Source organism: Canis lupus, chromosome 30, assembly GCF_011100685.1.
Source record: "Canis lupus familiaris isolate Mischka breed German Shepherd chromosome 30, alternate assembly UU_Cfam_GSD_1.0, whole genome shotgun sequence".
Classification (NCBI taxonomy): Eukaryota; Metazoa; Chordata; class Mammalia; order Carnivora; family Canidae; genus Canis; species Canis lupus.
This window is the reverse complement of record NC_049251.1, coordinates 29,810,600-29,830,805: the sequence shown is the minus strand read 5'-3', so window position 1 is coordinate 29,830,805 and position 20,206 is coordinate 29,810,600. Positions and strand designations below refer to the sequence as shown.

At 38.2% G+C, this 20,206-nt stretch overlaps 1 protein-coding gene across 1 annotated transcript in view; it reads left to right on the top strand.

Annotated features, from left to right (window-relative positions):
- Positions 1–20,206, top strand: part of MTFMT (mitochondrial methionyl-tRNA formyltransferase) — a 27,020-nt gene extending 6,814 nt beyond the window's left edge. The window contains exons 4-9 of the mRNA XM_038580712.1: positions 647–749; positions 1,912–1,987; positions 9,899–9,990; positions 17,315–17,393; positions 18,246–18,328; positions 19,730–20,206. Of these exons, the coding sequence (XP_038436640.1) occupies positions 647–749; positions 1,912–1,987; positions 9,899–9,990; positions 17,315–17,393; positions 18,246–18,328; positions 19,730–19,924 (628 nt within the window). The 3' untranslated portion in view covers positions 19,925–20,206. The remainder of the gene's footprint in view (positions 1–646; positions 750–1,911; positions 1,988–9,898; positions 9,991–17,314; positions 17,394–18,245; positions 18,329–19,729) is intronic.

The window sequence follows — 20,206 nt, the reverse complement described above, 5'->3', positions numbered from 1 at the left end:
GGGTCTCCAGGATCGCATCCTGGGCCAAAGGCAGGCGCTAAACTGCTGCGCCACCCAGGGTTCCCCGTTATGCATTTCTTAATAGTACTTCCTAGGAAAAGAAATTTTTTGCTCTACGCCTTTATTGTATAAATAGAAACTTTTAAAATACTATTTATTACTAAAGGAGCTATTTACAACTGCAATTAAATTTCTGCTATACAACTTCATACTTTTTTCTTTTAGGAAAAGATAGATATAAAATCTGAGTACAGGCCAGATTGTGCTTTCTCTTCTTTCAAACTGACATTTCTCTTTTGCTTATAGATAATAGCCAGAGTTAAACCATCCTTGTGGTATGTAAACACTCATGTAGACAAACATATTGATCTTAAGAAATAATAATGTTGGGGATCCCTAGGTGGCTCAGCAGTTTAGCGCCTGCCTTTGGCCCAGGGCGCGATCCTGGAGTCCCGGGATCGAGTCCCACGTCAGACTCCTAGCATGGAGCCTGCTTCTCCCTCCTCCTGTCTCTCTCTCTCTCTCTCTCACTCTATGTCTATCATAAATAAATAAATAAATAAATAAATAAATAAATAAATAAATAAATAAATCTTTAAAAAAAAAGAAAGAAAGAATAATGTTATTTGCTTTTGATTTTTGTCAGGTTTGATGTCGGCCCAATTATCAAACAGGAAACGGTTCCTGTGCCACCTAAGAGCACCGCCAAGGAACTGGAGGCAATGCTGTCAAGACTGGGTGCTGACATGGTAGGGTCCTCTAATATCTCACTGGTTTGTACTCATTCACTAGGTCTCCTAACTTTTTATGATGCAAAGAATGCTTTCCTGATACATAATTTTCATCTTTTTTTTTTCTTAAGTGATTTTTATCCTTGCTTCCTACAATTGAGGTTGGCATTTCTCATGTGAGTCTTTGGGAAAAGCACAGAGTGGGTACTTCATAAAGATTCTCCTGAAGCACATGAGCTTCTGTGGCCCCACCATGTTCCCGTGAGACCTTTAGACACTTCTTTCAGGGTTCACCCTCCCAACTCCTAGACTCACCTGGTGCCCCTGTCAGACTCACCAACTGCCATTCCCTCAGAGACCCAGCACTCCTCCCACCTCTGTGCCTGCATGGTGGTCATAATCTCCATACGCACTGGAGTTCTGCTGATCCCTTTGCTGTGAATGAACTCTGGCTTTGCATAGCTCAGATCTGCATGCAGTAGATCTGAGTGAATGCTAAACAACCAAATCAGTGATTTTCATATGAACTGGTTAATATTCTGTAGAGGACAGTTTTTCCCTAACTATCTAGATGGTGCTTCCTAATCTAGGCACTCACCTCAGAAATGGTATTGTAATAGTGGCTCTCGTTTTTTGAACACTGGCTCGTGTGCCAGGGCTATTCTGGATCCTCTGTAGATTTTTTTTTTTTTTTTTTTTACCTTCCCAATTAACCTTTGAGGTAGCTGTTACTGTCACCTGTTTTACAGATGATGACTGTGAAGGCCACACAAGTCAAATAACTTCTCCACAATGACACATGAGTAGGTAGTGGAATTGAGATTTGAACCCAAAACAGTGTGTCTCCAGAATTCATTCTCCTTCTTTGGGGCTCCACTGCCTTCACCTCCTATGGGGTTAGAGTGTGGATTCCTGAGCCCATGCTGTCCTGACACCAACAGCTTACATAGCCAGCAAAGCTCAGCATTCTCTGGAAGCACATCATCGCTCTGTCCTCTGCAGACAGCAACATTGAAACTCCATTGAGTAGACCTGTATTGTCACAGCTCAATCCAGTTTACCACCCTACCCTGCCACACAGCTCCTTCAAAACTTTCTCTAATGTCATGGTACTGAATCATAATGTATTTCTACTTTTGTTTTTTTCATCTTGAATATGTTGCTCTCCTTTTTTTTAAAGCTAATTTCAGTTTTGAAAAATTTGCCTGAGAGTTTGAGCAATGGAAGGCAACAACCAACTGAGGGAGTGACACATGGTAAGTGAAGACTGCAGAGATCCCTACCTCCTTCACCAGGTTTTGTCTGTCATGATAGCACCTGAGTGCTCTGACTTCACTGGCACATCACCCTTAATTTTGACTCAAGATTGCCCACTTATATGTCCTTTTCCAAAGAATGGCTGGTATGGTCTCCCATTCCCTCTTAGCATGTAGTCTCTTGAAGGATTGGAAATGTTTTTCCTGGGATGCCTGGGTGGCTCAGTGGTTGGGCATCTGCCTTTGGCTTGGGGTGTGATCCTGGGGTTCTAGAATTAAGTCCCTCGTCAGGCTCCCTGCATGGAACCTGCTTCTCCTCCTTCTGTCTGTGTCTCTGCCTCTCTGTCTCATGAATAAGTAAATAAATAAAGAATCTTAACTTTAAACTATCTTTATATTGAAAAGTACCAAACAAAGAGAGAAGTTAAAAGATAATGAATACCAGGGTGTTGGGGTGGCTCAGTGGGTTAAGCATCCAGCTCTTGTATTTGGCTTAGGTCATGATCTCAGGGTCGTGAGATCAAACCCCACATTGGGCTCTGTGCTCAGTGGGGAGTCTGCTTGAGACTCTCTCTTCCTCTCCCTTTGCCCCTCCTATTCTCTAAAATAAATAAATCTTTAATTTCTTTAAAAATAAGTTCTCTTCTTTATTTTTAAGATTTTATTCGTTTGAGACAGAGAGTGATAGAGGCAGAGAGAGAGAGGGAGAAGCAGACTCCCTGCTTAGCAGAGACTATCCTCCCTCCTGCCACATTGTGGGGCTCGATCCCAGGACCTGGGGATCATGACCTGAGCTGAAAGCAGACACTCAACTGTCTGAGCCATCCAGGCACCCCAATAAATCTTTAAATGGTGTATACCTATTTAACCTAGACTCAACAATTATTAGTATTTGGTCATATATTCTTTCTCTGCATATGGATGTTTACTTAGTATATATTTTTAAATTTCTGCTTAATCCTTCAGAGGTATGTATCATAACCTTTTTTTTTTTTTTTTTTTTTAAATTTTTTTTATTTATTTATTTATGATAGTCACACACAGAGAGAGAGAGAGAGAGAGAGAGGCAGAGACACAGGCAGAGGGAGAAGCAGGCTCCATGCACCGGGAGCCCGATGTGGGATTCGATCCCGGGTCTCCAGGATCGCGCCCTGGGCCAAAGGCAGGCGCCAAACCGCTGCGCCACCCAGGGATCCCTAAATCTTTTTTTTTTTTTTTAATTTTTATTTATTTATGATAGTCACAGAGAGAGAGGCGCAGAGACACAGGCAGAGGGAGAAGCAGGCTCATGCAGGGAGCCCGATGTGGGATTCGATCCCGGGTCTCCAGGATCACGCCCTGGGCCTGTATCATAACCTTTACCTCCTAAGTATTTCAGCGTGCATGTCTTAAGAGAAATGAATAATTCCCTAATAGCATTTAATATCCAGTACATAAATGTTCCCAATTGTCTAAAAACTTATTCTTTAGCTGTATAGTTTTTCAAACTAGTATCTAATTGTAATCAGTTGGTATGCCTCTTTAAGCTAGAGTAATTCCTCCATTATTTTCCCCCGCTCCACGTCATTGACTTTTCTTTTCTTTAAAGATTCTATTTATTCATTCATGAGAGACATAAAGAGAGAGGCAGGCAGAGACATAGGCAGAGGGAGAAGCAGGCTCCATGCAGGGAGCCTGATGTGGGACTCGATCCCAGGACTGTGGGATCACGCCCTGAGCCGAAGGCAGACACTCAACCGCTGAGCCACCCAGGCATCCCTGTCATTGACTTTTTGAAGAGACCAGGCCAGTTGTCTGTTTCCTTCCAGTGTTATTTAACTTGTTTTTTTTTAGCCTTCATACTTCTTGTGAACTGGAAGTTCTAAGAGTTTGATTAGACTCAGGCTTGAAGTTTCTGGAAAGAGTATTTCATAGATGGTATTGTGTTCCAGTGGTATTTGTTTTTAATTTTAAGGATTGCTTTTTTATTTTTATTTATGATTTATTTCTCAAACATGTAAAACCATTTACATGATTCAAAAGTCAAAACTGTCTACAAGGATAAACTCAGAGAAGTGTCACCTCTCTCTGCTCTAGTTTTTGGATGTCACATCAGTGAGCCAAATATCAGGTTGCAGCAAGGCTGGTGAAGTTCAGATAGGTCACTTGGTTGAGTCCAGTGTAAAGATTCGCTTTTCCCTTTGCAGTTGGCAAGTAATCTGTGGGATAATACTTTGGCACCATGCAAATATCCTGTTCTCTAACAAGCTTTCACGTAATGATTTTGGCATGGGTTGATGCTTCTTCCCTGAATGGATTATTTCACTTGGGATTACAAAATGGTCATTTTCCAATTCCTTTTGCTTTTAATATCTGACTTTATTCTGTAAAGAAGAGCTTTTCCTCATTAATTAACAATGAATCTTACTTAGTTCATCCTAAATGGCAAGATCAATGCTTAATTCCTTTTCTACTAATTTTTAGAGGAAGAAGTTGGTACCATAATCATCTTCAATTATGGTGGCAAATGAGTTCTTAAAATTATGATTGGACTAGTGGATTTTTTTTTTAAGATTTTATTTATTTATTCATGAGAGATACACAGAGAGAGGCGGAGACACAGACAGAGGGAGAAGCAGGCTCCCTGCAGGGAGCCTCATGTGGGACTTGATCCCAGGACCAGGATCAGGCTCTGAGCCGAAGGCAAACGCTCAGCTACTGAGCCACCCAGTCGCTCCCAGTTAATTACATTTATAATGCTTTGTGCTCTTCAAGTCATCCTAAATTTGGCCAGTGGGAGCCCCTTAAAGCTGGGTCCTGCATCCTTTCGACAGCCTCAACTAGTTTTTCAGTGCTTCCTTGCTTTCTTTTATAAGATGTCCCAGGCTCACTTCATGAATTCTCTGTCCCATGTTGGAATCAGCCATCTCTCCCTTGATCATTTTAGTTGGGGGAGTGGTATTTAGAAAATCACCTGGTACAACAGTGTGTTTCAAGATAAGGTGTCAGTGGACAAGGTGAGGCATTAAATTTTTTAAATAATATTTGAGTTCATACAGTTACTGATTCAATTTTTTATATATTTATTTAAGGTTTGATTTATTTATTTATTTATTTATTTATTTATTTATTTATTTATTTATTTGAGAGAGCAGGGAGGGGCAGAGGGAAATGGACAAGCAGACTCTGCTGAGCATGGAGCCTGAGTCTGGGCTCCATCTGACGACTTAGATCATGACCTGAGCCAAAATGGCAGATGCTCAACTGATAAAGCCACCCAGGCACCCCCGATTCAGATTTTGAATTTCAGGGTTTTTCTTTTATTTTTATTTATTTATTTTTTAAAGATTTTATTTATTTATTCATGAGAGACAGAGAGAGAGAGAGAGAGAGAGGCAGAGGGAGAAGCAGGCTCCATGCAGGGAGCCCGATGTAGGACTCAACCCTGGCTCTCCAGGATCACGCCCTAGGCCAAAGGTGGTGCTAAACCTGCTGAGCCACCCAGGGATCCCAGCGTTTTCTTTTAAACTGAATTATCGGGGATCCCTGGGTGGCTCAGCGGTTTGGCACCTGCCTTTGGCCCAGGGCGCAATCCTGGAGCCCCGGGATCGAGTCCCACGTCAGGCTCCTGGCATGGAGCTTGCTTTTCCCTCTGCCTGTGTTTCTGCCTCTCTCTCTCTGTCTATCATGAATAAATAAATAAATTTAAAAATAAATAAATAAATAAACGGAATTATCTTTTCAAAAGTTAAACTGACCTATTTATTTAATTACTAGACGTAAAATAGTTTCAAAATTACACTACTAGTATTACTACAAACAGTAAAACTACTGAGTAATATTTCAGATTTCTCTGCAGGTTTTCTTTTTTTTTTAATATATCCTGCTAAGAGTGTGCAGTCAGAGTACTGTGTTCAAGACTTACTGGACCCCGAATAGCCAGGGGAATTTTAAAAAAGAAAACCATAGCTGGGGGCATCACAATGCCAGATTTCAGGTTGTACTACAAAGCTGTGGTCATCAAGACAGTGTGGTACTGGCACAAAAACAGACACATAGATCAATGGAACAGAATAGAGAATCCAGGGATCCCTGGGTGGCGCAGCGGTTTGGCGCCTGCCTTTGGCCCTAGGGCGCGATCCTGGAGACCTGGGATCGAATCCCATGTCGGGCTCCCGGTGCATGGAGCCTGCTTCTCCTTCTGCCTGTGTCTCTGCCTCATTCTCTCTCTCTCTGTGACTATCACAAATAAATAAAAATTAAAAAAAAATTAAAAAAAAAAAAAAAAGAATAGAGAATCCAGAAGCGGACCCTCAACTTCATGATCAACTAATATTCAACAAAGCAGGAAAGACTATCCATCAGAAAAAAAGACAGTCTCTTCAATAAATGGTGCTGGGAAAATTGGACATCCACATGCAGAAGAATGAAACTAGACCATTCTCTTACACCATACACAAAGATAAACTCAAAATAGATGAAAGATCTAAATGTGAGACAAGATTCCAACAAAATACTAGAGGAGAACACAGGCAACACCCTTTTTGAACTTGGCCACAGCAACTTCTTGCAAGATACATCCATAGGCAATAGAAACAAAAGCAAAAATGAATTATTGGGACTTCATCAAGATAAAAAGCTTTCTGCACAGCCAAAGAAACTGTCAATAAAACTAAAAGACAACCTACAGAATGGGAGAGGATATTTGCAAATGACCTATTTGACCCTGACTAGATAAAGGGCTAGTATCCAAGATCTATAAAGAACTTATTCAACTCAACAGCAAAGAAACAAACAATCCAGTCATGAAATGGGAAAAGGACATGAACAGAAATTTCACAGAGGAAGACATAGACATGGCCAAAAAGCACATGAGAAGATGCTCCGCATCACTGGGGAATACAAATCAAAACCACAATGAGATACTATCTCACACCAGTGAGAATGGTGAAAATTAAGACAGGAAACCACAAATGTTGGAGAGGATGTGGAGAAAGGGGAAGCCCTCTTGCACTGTTGGTGGGAATGTGAACTGGTGCAGCCACTCTGGAAAACTGTGTGGAGGTTCCTCAAAGAGTTAAAAATAGATCTGCCCTAAGACCCAGCAATTGCACTGTTGGGGATTTACCCCAAAGATACAGATGCAGTGAAACACTGGGACACCTGCACCCCGATGTTTATAGCAGCAATGTCCACAATAGGCAAAAAAAAAAAAAAAAAAAAATAGGCAAACTGTGGAAAGAGCCTTGGTGTCCATTGAAAGATGAATGGATAAAGAAGATGTGGTCTATGTATACAATGGACTATTACTCAGCCATTAGAAACGACAAATACCCACCATTTGCTTCCACGTGGATGGACCTGGAGGGTATGATGCTGAGTGAAATAAGTCAATCGAAAAAGGACAAATGTTATATGGTCTCATTCCTTTGGGGAATATAAAAATTAGTGAAAGGGAATAAAGGGAAAGGAGAGAAAATGAGTGAAAATATCAGTGAGGGTGACAATGAGACACCTAACCCTGGGAAATGAACAAGAGGTAGTGGAAGGGGAGGTAGGTGATGGGTTGGGGTGACTAGGTGATGGGCACTGAGGGGGACACTTGGCGGGATGAGCACTGGGTGTTATGCGATATGTTGGCAAATTGAACTCCAATAAAAAATTATATATATATATTTGTTTAATTTTTATTTATTTATGATAGTCACACAGAGAGAGAGAGAGGCAGAGACACAGGCAGAGGGAGAAGCAGGCTCCATGCACCGGAAGCCCGACGTGGGATTCGATCCCGGGTCTCCAGGATCGCGCCCTGGGCCAAAGGCAGGCGCTAAACCGCTGCGCCACCCAGGGATCCCATCCAATAAAAAATTAAAAAGAAAAAAAAAAGACTTACTGGAGGGATGGATGCCTGGGTGGCTCAGTGGCTGAGGTCTTCCCTTGCCTCGGGACATGATCCTGGAATTCCTGGATCAAGTCCTACATCGGGCTCCCTGCAAGGAGCCTGCTTCTCCCTCTGCCTATGTGTCTGCCTCCTCCTCTCTGTATCTCTCATGAATAAATAAATAAAATCTTTAAAAAAAAAAAAAAAGACTTACTGGAGATAATTTTTTTCCTTTTTTTTTTTTTTTTTGCTACCTAGTTTGATATATAATTAGGTTTGTTTGTTTCAGTTTGTTTTCAGCTTTCAGAGTTGCTTTTTTTCTCTTTATGATTAAATTTTATTTATTTATTTTTTAAGATTTTATTTATTCATGAGAGACACAGAGGGAGAGAGGCAGAGACACGGGCAGAGGGAGAAACAGGCTCCATGCAGGGAGCCCCATGTGGGACTTGATCCCTGATCTCCAGGATCAGGCCCTGGACTGAAGGCGGCGCTAAACCGCTGAGCCACCCGGACTGCCCAAATTTTATATTTTGAATCATATAAAACATCTATATGATTAAAATTTTTAACCTATTTGAAAAATTATACTCAGAGAAGTCTCACTTCCATCCGTAGCTCCTCCTCCCTGTTTCCCCTCCCTCTGTAATTTTAGGAGTATCTGATTTTAGCCTTCCAGTTGTTTACTTTTATCAAAACAAGCAAATACCACATACTTTTAAATTCATATTTTCTTTTTTCTTCCACAAAAGGTGGCATAAAATATATACTCTTTTGTACCTTTGTGTTTTTTGTTGCTTTTTGTTTTGTTTTGTTTTACTTTAACAGTGTACCCTGGAAATCCTTTCCTCTCCATAGAAGAGATTTTCCTCATTCCCTTTTTTTTTTTTCTCATTCCTTTTTATGGCAGCATAGTTCTCACTTGTGTGGATGTATCATAATTTATTCAACAGATCCCCAATTGATGGATGATGGACATTTTGGTTGTTTCCAAACTTCTATTTCAAATAATGCCATTATAAATAACTTGAAGCATATTTAGTTCTGAATCAAATAGACAAGCAATTACATCCTGGAGTAGTTTTAATTTACATTACTTCTATAAGTGACATTGAGGATCTTTTTATGTGTTTAAAGACTATTTGCATTTCTTTTTTCCAGGAAGGGACATTGTATCTTTTGCCATTTTTCTATCATATTTTTGGTCTTTTTCTTCTCAGTTTTTTGGAGTACTTTATATAATAGATATAAATAAGTCTGCATAATAAACATAAATGCCCTTAGATATATTAATATTATATTACATAGATATTTTAGATTAACATGTAATTATAAATTTTTTATTTTTTATAAATCTAAACTATCATGTTAAAAATTACAAATACCTTCAGGTTTTGTTTTTGTTATTGTTGTTTTTTAACTAATCTCTACACTCAATGTGGGGCTCAAACTTATGACCCTGTGATTGAGAATCACATGCTCAGGGCACCTGGGTGGCTCAGTGGTTGAGCATCTACCTTTGGCTCAGGTCATGATCCTGTGGTCCTGGAATAGTCCTGCATTGAGCTCCCCACAGGGAGCCTGCTTCTCCCTCTGCCTATGTCTCTGCCTCTCTCTCTGTGTCTCTCATGAATAAATAAATAAAGTCTTAAAAAGAAAAGTCACATCCTCTACCAACTGAGCCAGCCAGGTACCCCTGTCATTTGTTTTTCAACTTGATTTATGACCTTTCTTTTTGTCTTAAAAAGTTTATTTTTATTAAATCTTATTTTTATGTAGTCATATTTATCATTCTTTAATTGTTTCTGGATTTTGAGTCATTGTTATAAGGGCTTTTTCTACTCCCAGATTATAAAGAAATGCATTCATTTTTTCTCTTAGTATTAGTATAACTGATTTATTTTTACTTCATCTTAAAAATTTCAAACATATTCAAAAGTTGATAAAATAATACAAGTTCTCTTGCATCTATTATTCCACATCAATCAATAGTTATTAATTCATGGACATTGAATCTAATATTTTTTCTTGCTCTTGGTTTTATCTTGTAGCTCCTAAGATTTCTGCTGGTACCAGCTGTATAAAATGGGAGGAACAAACTTCAGAGCAAATATTCAGACTTTATCGTGCCATTGGAAATATAGTAAGTTGGAAATCAGATTGCAGTTTTACCTACTTGTGTATGTATGTGAAATTACTTTCAAAATGTTTTTATTTAGGAATGAATCTCAAACTAAACCAAAGAATACCGAAATTCATTGTTTTTTTTTTTTTTTTAAAGATTTTATTTATTTATTCATGAGAGACACAGAGAGAGAGATAGGCAGAGGGAGAAGCAGGCTTCACGCAGGGAGCCCGACATGGGACTCGATCCTGGGTCTCCAGGCAAAGGGCCAAAGGGTCCAAAGGCAGCGCTAAACTGCTGAGCCACCCAGGCTGCCCTCATTCTATTTTTTAAACTTTTTTTTTTTAATTTGGTAAAATACGGGCACTTGGGTGCGCAGTCAGTTAAGCATCTGCCTTTGGCTCAGGTCATGATCCTGGGGTCCTGGGATCGAGCCCTGGGTCGGACTGTCTGCTCAGCAGGGAGCCTGTTTCTCCCTCTGCCTGCTGCTCCTCTTCCTGCTTGTGCTCACTCGCTCTTTCTGTCAAATGAAAATAATAATAATAACTTGGTAAAACATACATAAATTTACTATTTTTACAATTTTTAAGTGTATATATCAATAGCATTATGTACATTCATACCATTGTGCAACCATTACCATTATCCATCTCCAGAACTTTTTCATCATCCCAAACTGAAACTCTACCCACTGAACACTAATGTCCCCAACTCCTCCTTCACACAATCCCTGGTAACCACTATCCTACTTTGTCTCTTTGTTTATTCTAGGTACCTCATCTAAGAGGAATCATACAATATTTGTTCTTCTGTGTCTGGCTAATTTCACTTAGCATAATGTCCTTAAGGTTCATCTATGCTGTACCGTGTATCAGAATGTCATTCCTTTTTAAGTCTGAAAAATATTCCATTGTATGTATATACCACATTTTGTTTATTCATTCATCTGTCAATGGAGGTTTGGATTGCTTCCACCTTTTGGGTATTGTGAATAATGCTGCTGTGAACATTGGTGTACAAATATGTCCAAGTCCCTGCTTTCAGAAATTCTTTTGTATATGAAATTCATTTTTATTTTATTTATTTATTTTTTAAATATATCATTTATTTATTCATGAGAGACACAGAGAGAGAGAGAGAGGCAGAAACACAGGCAGAGGGAGAAGCAGGCTCCATGCAGGGAGCCTGATGTGGGACTCAATCCCAGGACTCCAGGATCACGCCCTGGGCCAAAGGCAGGCACTAAACCACTGAGCCACCCAGGGATCCCCCTGAAATTCATTTTTAAAATATTCTTCAGACTTCAAGTTTTTATATGGGCCTTAGAATTCACAAAGCACTTTTGAATATATATTTTGCAGTTTCCCATAACCAAATTTTATTACCCTTCTCATAGATGAGAGGAATAAAAGTGAAGTATGAACTTCAGAGTGCTCCATCACTAATGAATCTGAATCTTCTAACTCCTAATCCAGTGCTTTTTCTAGTATATCTTTCTACCCATAGCCAATTTTTTTACAACTAAATTCTTTTTTTTAAGTCTTTTTACAAATTTGAGAGAGAGAGTGAGAGAACATGAACAGGGGAGGGGCAGAGGGAGAAGCAGAACCCCCGCTGAGTAGAGAGCCTGATATGGAGCTCAATCCTAGGACTCTAGGATCATGACCCAAACCAAAGGCAAACACCCAACTGACTGAGCCACCCAGGCACCCCTACAACTAACTTCTTAAATCCTCAATTTCTACAGATGGTATACAAAATGGAGTTGTAACTGTAACTTATTTATTAAATAGTTCTTTATGTATACTTATAGTTTTTATTAAAGACTTATTAAAATCCTTAGGGGACCTGGCTGGTTCAGTTGGTGGAGCATGTGACTCTTGATTTTAGGATTGTAAGTTCAAGCCCCACATTGAGATGTAGAGATTACTTAAAATCTTTTTTAAAAAGTTAAAAAAAAAAAAAACTTCTTAAAAAAGCTAAGTTAAATTATCAGTTCTTTGACAAATGTATTGGTTTTTTCCCCCTTCATTTTGATAGCTTCTTGTGTTGTTTGAACTCGGGAACTACCAAGTGTGGGGTTTTTAATAGACCACTTGTTATTAATATTGAGTAAGATGGAGACCTGCCACTAAATATCTCTAGGATGCCAAGTTCTTCACTGAGGATCACAATCTCATGTGTGGGTATTACCTGATTTTAAGTTGATGAAATTGAGGCTTAAAGTAGAGAATGGGTGGTTACTAAGTGTTGCTCAAGGTCACAATGCTTGTTAATCACAGGCAGGTTTGGAATCAGATCTGTCTGACTTCATACCCTGTACTTTTCCCACTGCAGCAGAATGGCATAGGAAAAGGAACATAGACTTTAGAACCAGGCAGTGCTGGGTTCCATCTTGTCTCTGTCACTTCCTAATTTGGTAGACTTGGGAAAATTACTTAGCCTCTGAGCTTTAGTTTGTTCATCTGAAAATTAGGGCTAACATAATGTATATAAAGCATCTAGTAAAAAAAAAAATCTAGTATAGGATCTGACAAAGAGTAGGTACTCATTAAATGTTATCTACTATTCATATATTCAAGCATTCATTAAAATATTTTTTTGAAAGCCTATGATTTGTCAGGAATTGTACTAGGTACTAAAGATAAACATATGAGAAGACAGAAACAAATAAGCAAATAAATTAAAACAGAGTGTGATAAGTGTTTTGATAAAAATTAAAATAGGAAAATGTGATAGACTAACTGGAGGTTATTTTAGATTAGGTAGGTGGGGAAGGCATCTCTGAACTGACATTTAAGCTTAGATCTGAAAGACAATAAGGAGCTAGTTATGCCAAGATGAGGAAAATAGCATCCCTAGGCAGAGGGAGCAGCTAGTACAAAACCTAAAGTAGGCAACACAAGATAAAAGACTGCACAAGAAAAGAAAACCACAAATCAATATCCCTTAAGAATATAGCGGCAAAATCCTCAGCAGAATTAGAAAACTAAAACAAACCACGTATTAAAAAGGATTATTAAAAAAATAAAAATAAAAATAAAAAAGGATTATATACCATGACCAAGTAGGTTTATCTGAGGAATGTAAGGTTGCATCAACATAGAAAAATCAACCCATGTAATATACCATATTAACAGAATAAAGGGCAAATCCACAGTTTACTCAGTAGCTGCAGAAAAAGCACTTAACAAAATCCAACACCCTTTCATGATAAAAAATGTTCAACAAACTAAGACTAGAAGGGAATTTCATCAACCTGACAAAAACCCACAGCTAACATCATATTTAATGGTGAAAACTTTGAAAGCTTCCTGCTCCCCCGCCCCCCCCCCACCCCGAGGTCGAAGCAAGACAAAAATGTCCATTCTCACCACTTGTATTCAGCATTGTACTGGAAGTTCTAGCTAGGGGTATTAGGCAAGAAAAAAGAAATAATATGGAATCAGAACTGCAAAGGAATAAATAAAACTCTATGTGCAGATGACATGATCTTACATATAGAAAACCATAAAGAATCCAAAAGAAACATTTTATTTTATTTATTTATTTTTTATTCATGACAGAGAGAGTGAGAGAAAGAGACAGGCTCCATGCAGGGAGCCTGATGTGGGACTCGATCCTGGGTCTCCAGGATCATACCCCGGGCTGAAGGTGGCACGCTAAACCTCTGGGCCACCAGGGCTGCCCCCAAAAGAAACTTTTAGAGCTAATAAAAGCAGTAAAGAAGACCTAAGTAAATGGAAAGATTTCATTGTTCATGGGTTGGAAGACTTAATATTGTTAGGATGGCACTGTTCCCCAAATTGATCCACAGATTCAACACAATTCCTATAAAAACCCCAGTTGATGTCTTTGCAGAAATTGACAACATGATCCTAAAATTCATATGGAATCCCAAGAGACCCAGAATAGCCAAAAAAATCTTGAAAAAGAAGAAGAAAATTAAAGAACTTACCCTTCCTAATTTCAAAAGTTGCTACAAAGCTACAATAATGAGGACAGTGGGATACTGACATAAGGATAGACCTATTTCTCAATGGAATAGAATTGAAAGCCCAGAAATAAGCCTTCGTGTTTATGATCAATTGATTTTTGATAAGGGTACCAACATAGTTTGATGGGGAAAGAATCGTCTTTTTAACACATGGTGCTCAGACAGCTGGATATCCACAATCAAAAGAAATGAATTTGGATTCCTACCTCACACCATGTACAAAAATGAACTCTAGATAGAGACCTAAATAGAAAAGCTAAAATGATAAGACTCTTGGAGGAAAACATAGGGATAAGTCTTTGTGACCTTGAATTAGGCAATAGTTTTTAGATATGTTGCCTACAGCCTAAGCAACCAAACTAAATATAGAGAAGTGAGACTTAAAAATTAAAAACTGTTGGCACTTCAAAGAAAACCATCAAGAATATGAAGAGATGAGGATGCCTGAGTGGCTCAGCAGTTGAATGTTTGCCTTTGGCTCAGGGCATGATCCAGGTCCGGGAATCAAGTCCCACATCAGGCTCTCTGCCTCTCTCTGTGTGTCTCTCATGAATAAATAAATAAAATCATAAAAGAAAAAGAATATGAAGAGACAGCCTATGGAGTAGAAGAAAATATTTGCAAATCATATATCTGATAACAGTCTTGTATCCAGAATATATAAGACCTCTTACAACTCTACAACAAAAAGGCAAATGTGATTAGAAAATGGGCAAGGCATCTAAATAGATATTTCTTCCAAGAAGATCTATAAACGGCCAATAAACACATGAAAAGACAATCATTTTCATTAGTCATTAGGAAAATGCAAATCAAAACTGTAGTTACCACTGCACACCCATTAGGATTGCTAACATTTAAAAAACAGACAATCACAAGTGTTGACAAGGATGTGGAAAAATTTGGAACCCTCATGTTGTTGGCAGGAATGCAAACTAGTACAGCTGCTATGGAAAATAGTTTGACAATTCCTCAGAAAGTTAAACACAGGGGTACCTGGTTGGTTCAGTTTAGAGTATAATACAACTCTTGATCTTGAGGTTGTGAGTTCAAGCCCCATGTTGGGTGTAGAGATTACTTAAATCTTTAAAAAGTTAAACATAGTTACATTACCATATAATGATCCTTATCTTCTCTAATTCACCTTTCCTCTCCACTGAGAAAAAGTTTGTGCTATAACAGAATGATAATTTAGGAGCCAGAAGGTGAAATTTGATTCCTAGAGCTGTCATTTACTAACCGAGAGCAAAACCTGTATCTTCTCTGGGTTTCTGCTTTTATACCTCTAAAAATGGGTTAATGACCATGTCCACAACTGCCAAGATCAAAGGAGATAAACCTTTTTAAGTCTGTGCAAATATATGATTTTGACAGTAATGATGGTAATACTGAAATGACTATATTTTTACCATCCCTTCCCTTTCTGCAACGCTGTGATGATAAGGTGAAGGTGAGCTTTACCCTCCTCAAGAATAAGAAGTATATATTCTGAACAAGAACCATATACCGAGGGGGATCCCTGGGTGGCTCAGCGGTTCCAGCGCCTGCCTTTGGCCCAAGGCGTGATCCTGGAGTCCCGGGATTGAGTCCCACATCGAGCTCCCTGCATGGAGCCTGCTTCTCCCTCTGCCTGTGTCTCTGTCTCTCTCTCTATGTCTATCATGAATAAATAACTAAAATCTTTAAAAAAAGATTAAAAAAAAAAGAACCATATACCGAGTATATTTATAACTCTCAGTAAATATAAACCCTTCTTTAGTCAGCACATTCCAAAAGTATTTTGAGTTCTTTGAAAGAAAGAAGTTATACATGTAAAAATTGTTTCATAACTTCTACTGGAAGCAGGTGAGAGAAAAATAAGCCAGCAAATTATAGAAGAGGATATTGTCCTAAAATATGTCATATGTAAGGTGATGAACACCTATGAACTTTTCTTCAAATGTATTTAAATTCTTTGATGTCATGTTCAAATCTTTGACCTAACTCTTCTGAAAATTAAATGTCCTCTTTAGGGGAGGCCATAAAGAGCATTGAACTGAGAATGAGGAAACCTAGATTCTGGTCCTAGGCTCTACCATTAACTAACTACCTGTGTCTAAACTTGGGAAAATAGCTGCATTTCTCTGGGCCTCACTTTCCTTATCTGTGAAATAAAGGTTTGAGCTATAATCTGAAAATAAATTTATTTACTTCAGAAATTTGAGAGAACTTATTTCCTGGTACATGTTAATTTTTATTAATCTGAAATCAAAATGTGATGGAAATGGCATTTCACACTGTGGGGAAAGGTGAAATGGATTGTCCAGTAAATAGGGTTGAGACAACTGGAACTGGTTAACCATTAGAGGGGGAAAGCCCTCAAATCCTGCCGTTCAAAGTCAAATTCTAGATGGATCAAGCATTTAAATGTAAAAGATTGAAACCACAAAGAACTAAGGGAAAAGTACAGTTGAATGATTTTATAATATTTAGCAATCTTAAAGTGTGGGATAGCCTTTTTTAAGCTTGACATGAACTACTGGAGTCATGAAAGAAAAAACTGGTTAATATTACTCCATTAAATTTTTTTTAATTTAAAAATTTAAAAAAATTTAAAAATTATGCACAGAAAAAAATTGCTGTACCCAAGATTAAAGGGCCATACACTAAGAAAAATTGCCATTAATAGTAGCAAGAAATTGAAAATAATTGAAACATCCATTATAAAGGTATTGGTTGCATAAATTAGGATATAGTCAAAGTGAGAGTACTGTGCCACTAGATAAAGAGGGAAATAGATATGCATGCACTATGAAAGTTGCCCATGCTTCATCTTTAGGCAAAAGACTTCCTTTTAAGACAGTATATTCTAGGTTTTTATAATATTTGCAGAAAAAAATACAAGGATATACACATCAAATTGTTAACAGTGGTTACTTCTGGGGATGGGAGTACAGAATTTTTCTAAATTTTTAAAAACTTTTTAAAGTATCTCTACACTCAACATAGGACTTCAAGTTCAAGAGTCACAAGCTCCTCCAAGTGAGCCAGCCCAGCACCCCTAAATTTTTTTTAGCATAGTTGTTGTAAATGCTTGTATTTTTTAAAATGAACATAAAAATAAATTAGAAATATTAATAAAGATATAAACCTTGATTTTTAAAATAGTGTTTAAGATATTATAAATTTTGGAGACTGATGTAGAGGGTCACATATGTGTTCTGTTTCATAAGATTTAGAGACTGGGTTCCTAATTCTTCTGTAATTGGGAGAGAAGTTAGACCAAATTAATGCAAGATAGTAGTTAAAAAGAGTTTGGAGGTTGAGTGTATTGCATTATCATACCTTCTTTAATTTTATTTACAGATTCCATTGCAGACTCTCTGGATGGATAATACCATTAAACTTCTGGATTTGGTTGAAGTTAATAGTTCAATCCTCACTGGTACTAACTCTTGAATAGCTGATGTGGAAAATATCTTCACTGTTCGCCATTTGAAAATGTGTCTGTTTATCATAGGTCACATTTAGTAAAAATAAGGATTTAGTTTGTGTCAGTTCAGTAATGATGATACTTTACATTCATTGTCTTACTTTTTTGGTTGTCCATTCACATGTATTTTTTCAGTCATCCTAAGAATGTGGAAGTAGGCAAAGCAGTGTTACTATCCCATGTTAAGCTCTGTGATTTTGTACACTAAGATTTTCAAGAAATGCAAAATGACTTGGTCAGTTTCATTCTGCTGAATATCATAATGAAAATCCCTGGGCAGCTCAGTGAGACTCCTAGGCCTGGGTGTAGCATTTTATGACAGTCCATTCTAAGGGCCCATCAGTGCCCTCCCAATATGGTGGACTAAAGGAGTGGGAGCCACAAAGGGAGCTGGTGCAGCTCAGAGGGAGTCGGAGTGCCCCAGGGATCTAAGAATTGGGATTTGTTGGGTCATGGATGGAAGGGTCAGCTTAGATCCTAAGCTTCCTATATACCTCACCACTGGTAGCTAGCTATTTCCCCCAAATGGTCAAAACTTCTAAATTCGACGTTTTTATGTTGATCTTTGGGAGACTGGGTAAAGGACTGGCAAGTTCCTATATGTATATAGAAAGCTTACTTTTGGGTTTGAGATACAGAGCACCATGGCTCCATCATAAGTTTGGATGTCAGGGTCAGGACATCAGCAGTTACACCCTCCAGTATTAGTACTACCTCCCGGGATGTTTTTTATTTGTAAACAGCATGAAGTTGCATAATTATTTATTCTCTCTCCTATCCTCCCCTACCCCACCAATTCTTTAGATCCAAAATTAACAGGACAACCTGTTATTCCAGGATCAGTCATATACCACAAACAGTCACAAATACTGCTGGTTCGTTGCAAGGTACATTTTCCTTTAATTTTAAATTATATTTGTTTTACTAAATTTATGGTTCATCATCTTTAGTTAAGACTTCACTCACCTGTTTATTCATCAGATTGAGCCAATGGACAGTTTAATTTTTCTTGAGAAATAGTAGAATCTCGGGCAGCCCCGGTGGCGCAGCAGTTTGGCGCCGCCTGCAGCCTGGGGTGTGATCCTGGAGACCAGGGATCGAGTCCCACATCGGGTTCCCTGCATGGAGCCTGCTTCTCCCTCTGCCTGTGTCTCTGCCTCTCTCTCTGTGTCTATGAATAAATAAATAAAATCTTAAAAAAAAAAAAAAGAAATAGTAGAATCTCTAGGATAATTTTTGAAAGTGATGCAATTTTACCCAGGCATGATTACTGAAAGAAGATTCAGTAACTTTAGTGCTTTCTTAAAAGAAACTTGTATATTCTCAGTAGTTCAATTTAATTAACAAGTTCTTGTTAATAACTAACAAGTCTTGTCCAACTAGCAACTCATCCTGCTAATACAATGATCACAGAAGACAGCCATATCAGAGTACCTACCTGAACCACTATAGTACGGGTATCCTACTTGCTTTTACAGTTTGATAGTGGTTAAAGAGATTTCTTAACCTATTTAAAATGACTTTAGAACCATTATTATTTTATGACAACGGCCTATAAAATGACCATGTTTCTTCATCTCCTGGTGTTTTCTGTCCTACCATGGTTATGTGCAATGTTTTGTGCTCCAGAGGCCATGTTTAAAGTATGTGATAGGGTGATCCGACCTACACAGACTGTGGATACAGAGCCCCCACATCAGCCTCTCTTCATCTTTCTTCAGTTTATTCCCAAACAGTGGAGGGTGCACATGTCTGCTGTCCTTGTCTGGGTCTGTCCTTGCAATGTCTATATTGCAAATCTGCAGTTTGCTCTCAAGAAGCAGCGGAGGTTGAGGTTGTCTGAACATGTGAGTTTAAGTTCCACCAGTTATGTCACCTCAGACAAATCACTCACTTCTCTGGGCATCAGTTTTCTCTTCTAACATTAGTTCCCACAAGGGATGATATTGGATCTGCCTACTTTTAGAGTAGTTATATTTCTGATGACCAATCCTAATAAGATATGTGGGCATATTCTGAACACTGTAAAGTACCATCCAATATGGCACTCGTCTTTATTCTGTCCCCTTTGTGTTTAAATTTGTTTTATTTATACAGATCTGTATATTTGTTATCACTTGGTAGTAAACTTAGAGCCAAAGAATCATATATGTTACTTGGTACAGTGCTGTCTGCAGCTAGGCATTTGGTAAAGATTTGTAGGTTTGTTTGTTTTCATGATAAAGGTTGTATAAGCTAAAATTGCCAGTTTTGCCATCACTGCCTGTTCACTGTTGTTTGCCCGTTAGGATGGCTGGATTGGTGTTCGATCAGTGATGCTCAAGAAAACACTAACAGCTACTGATTTCTACAATGGATATCTGCACTCCTGGTACCAGAAAGATTCCGAAGCTCAACCAAGCCAATGCAGATTTCAGACTCTCAGACTTCCAACAAAGAAGAAGCAGGGGAAAAAAAATTGTTGCTATGCAACAGTGCATTAAGTAGTTAAGTAGATGGACAAGAACCTACTACATATTTGTAATTTATTAAAAGCCTTATTTACAAGGAATTACCTTGACTATCAAAGAAGATGACACTGTTGGAGGGAAAGAAGATTATTGTCAAAAAGATGAATTACCTCACTTCCCATTTTTTGTTTAACAGTAGTTAAAAACTTTTTTCTATTTGAATAACCAAAAAAGCTTTAAATAAAATTTGTATTTATAATGTGAAACTCAAGGAGGTTTTATCTTTCCCTAAAAGTAAATGCAACTAATTAATAA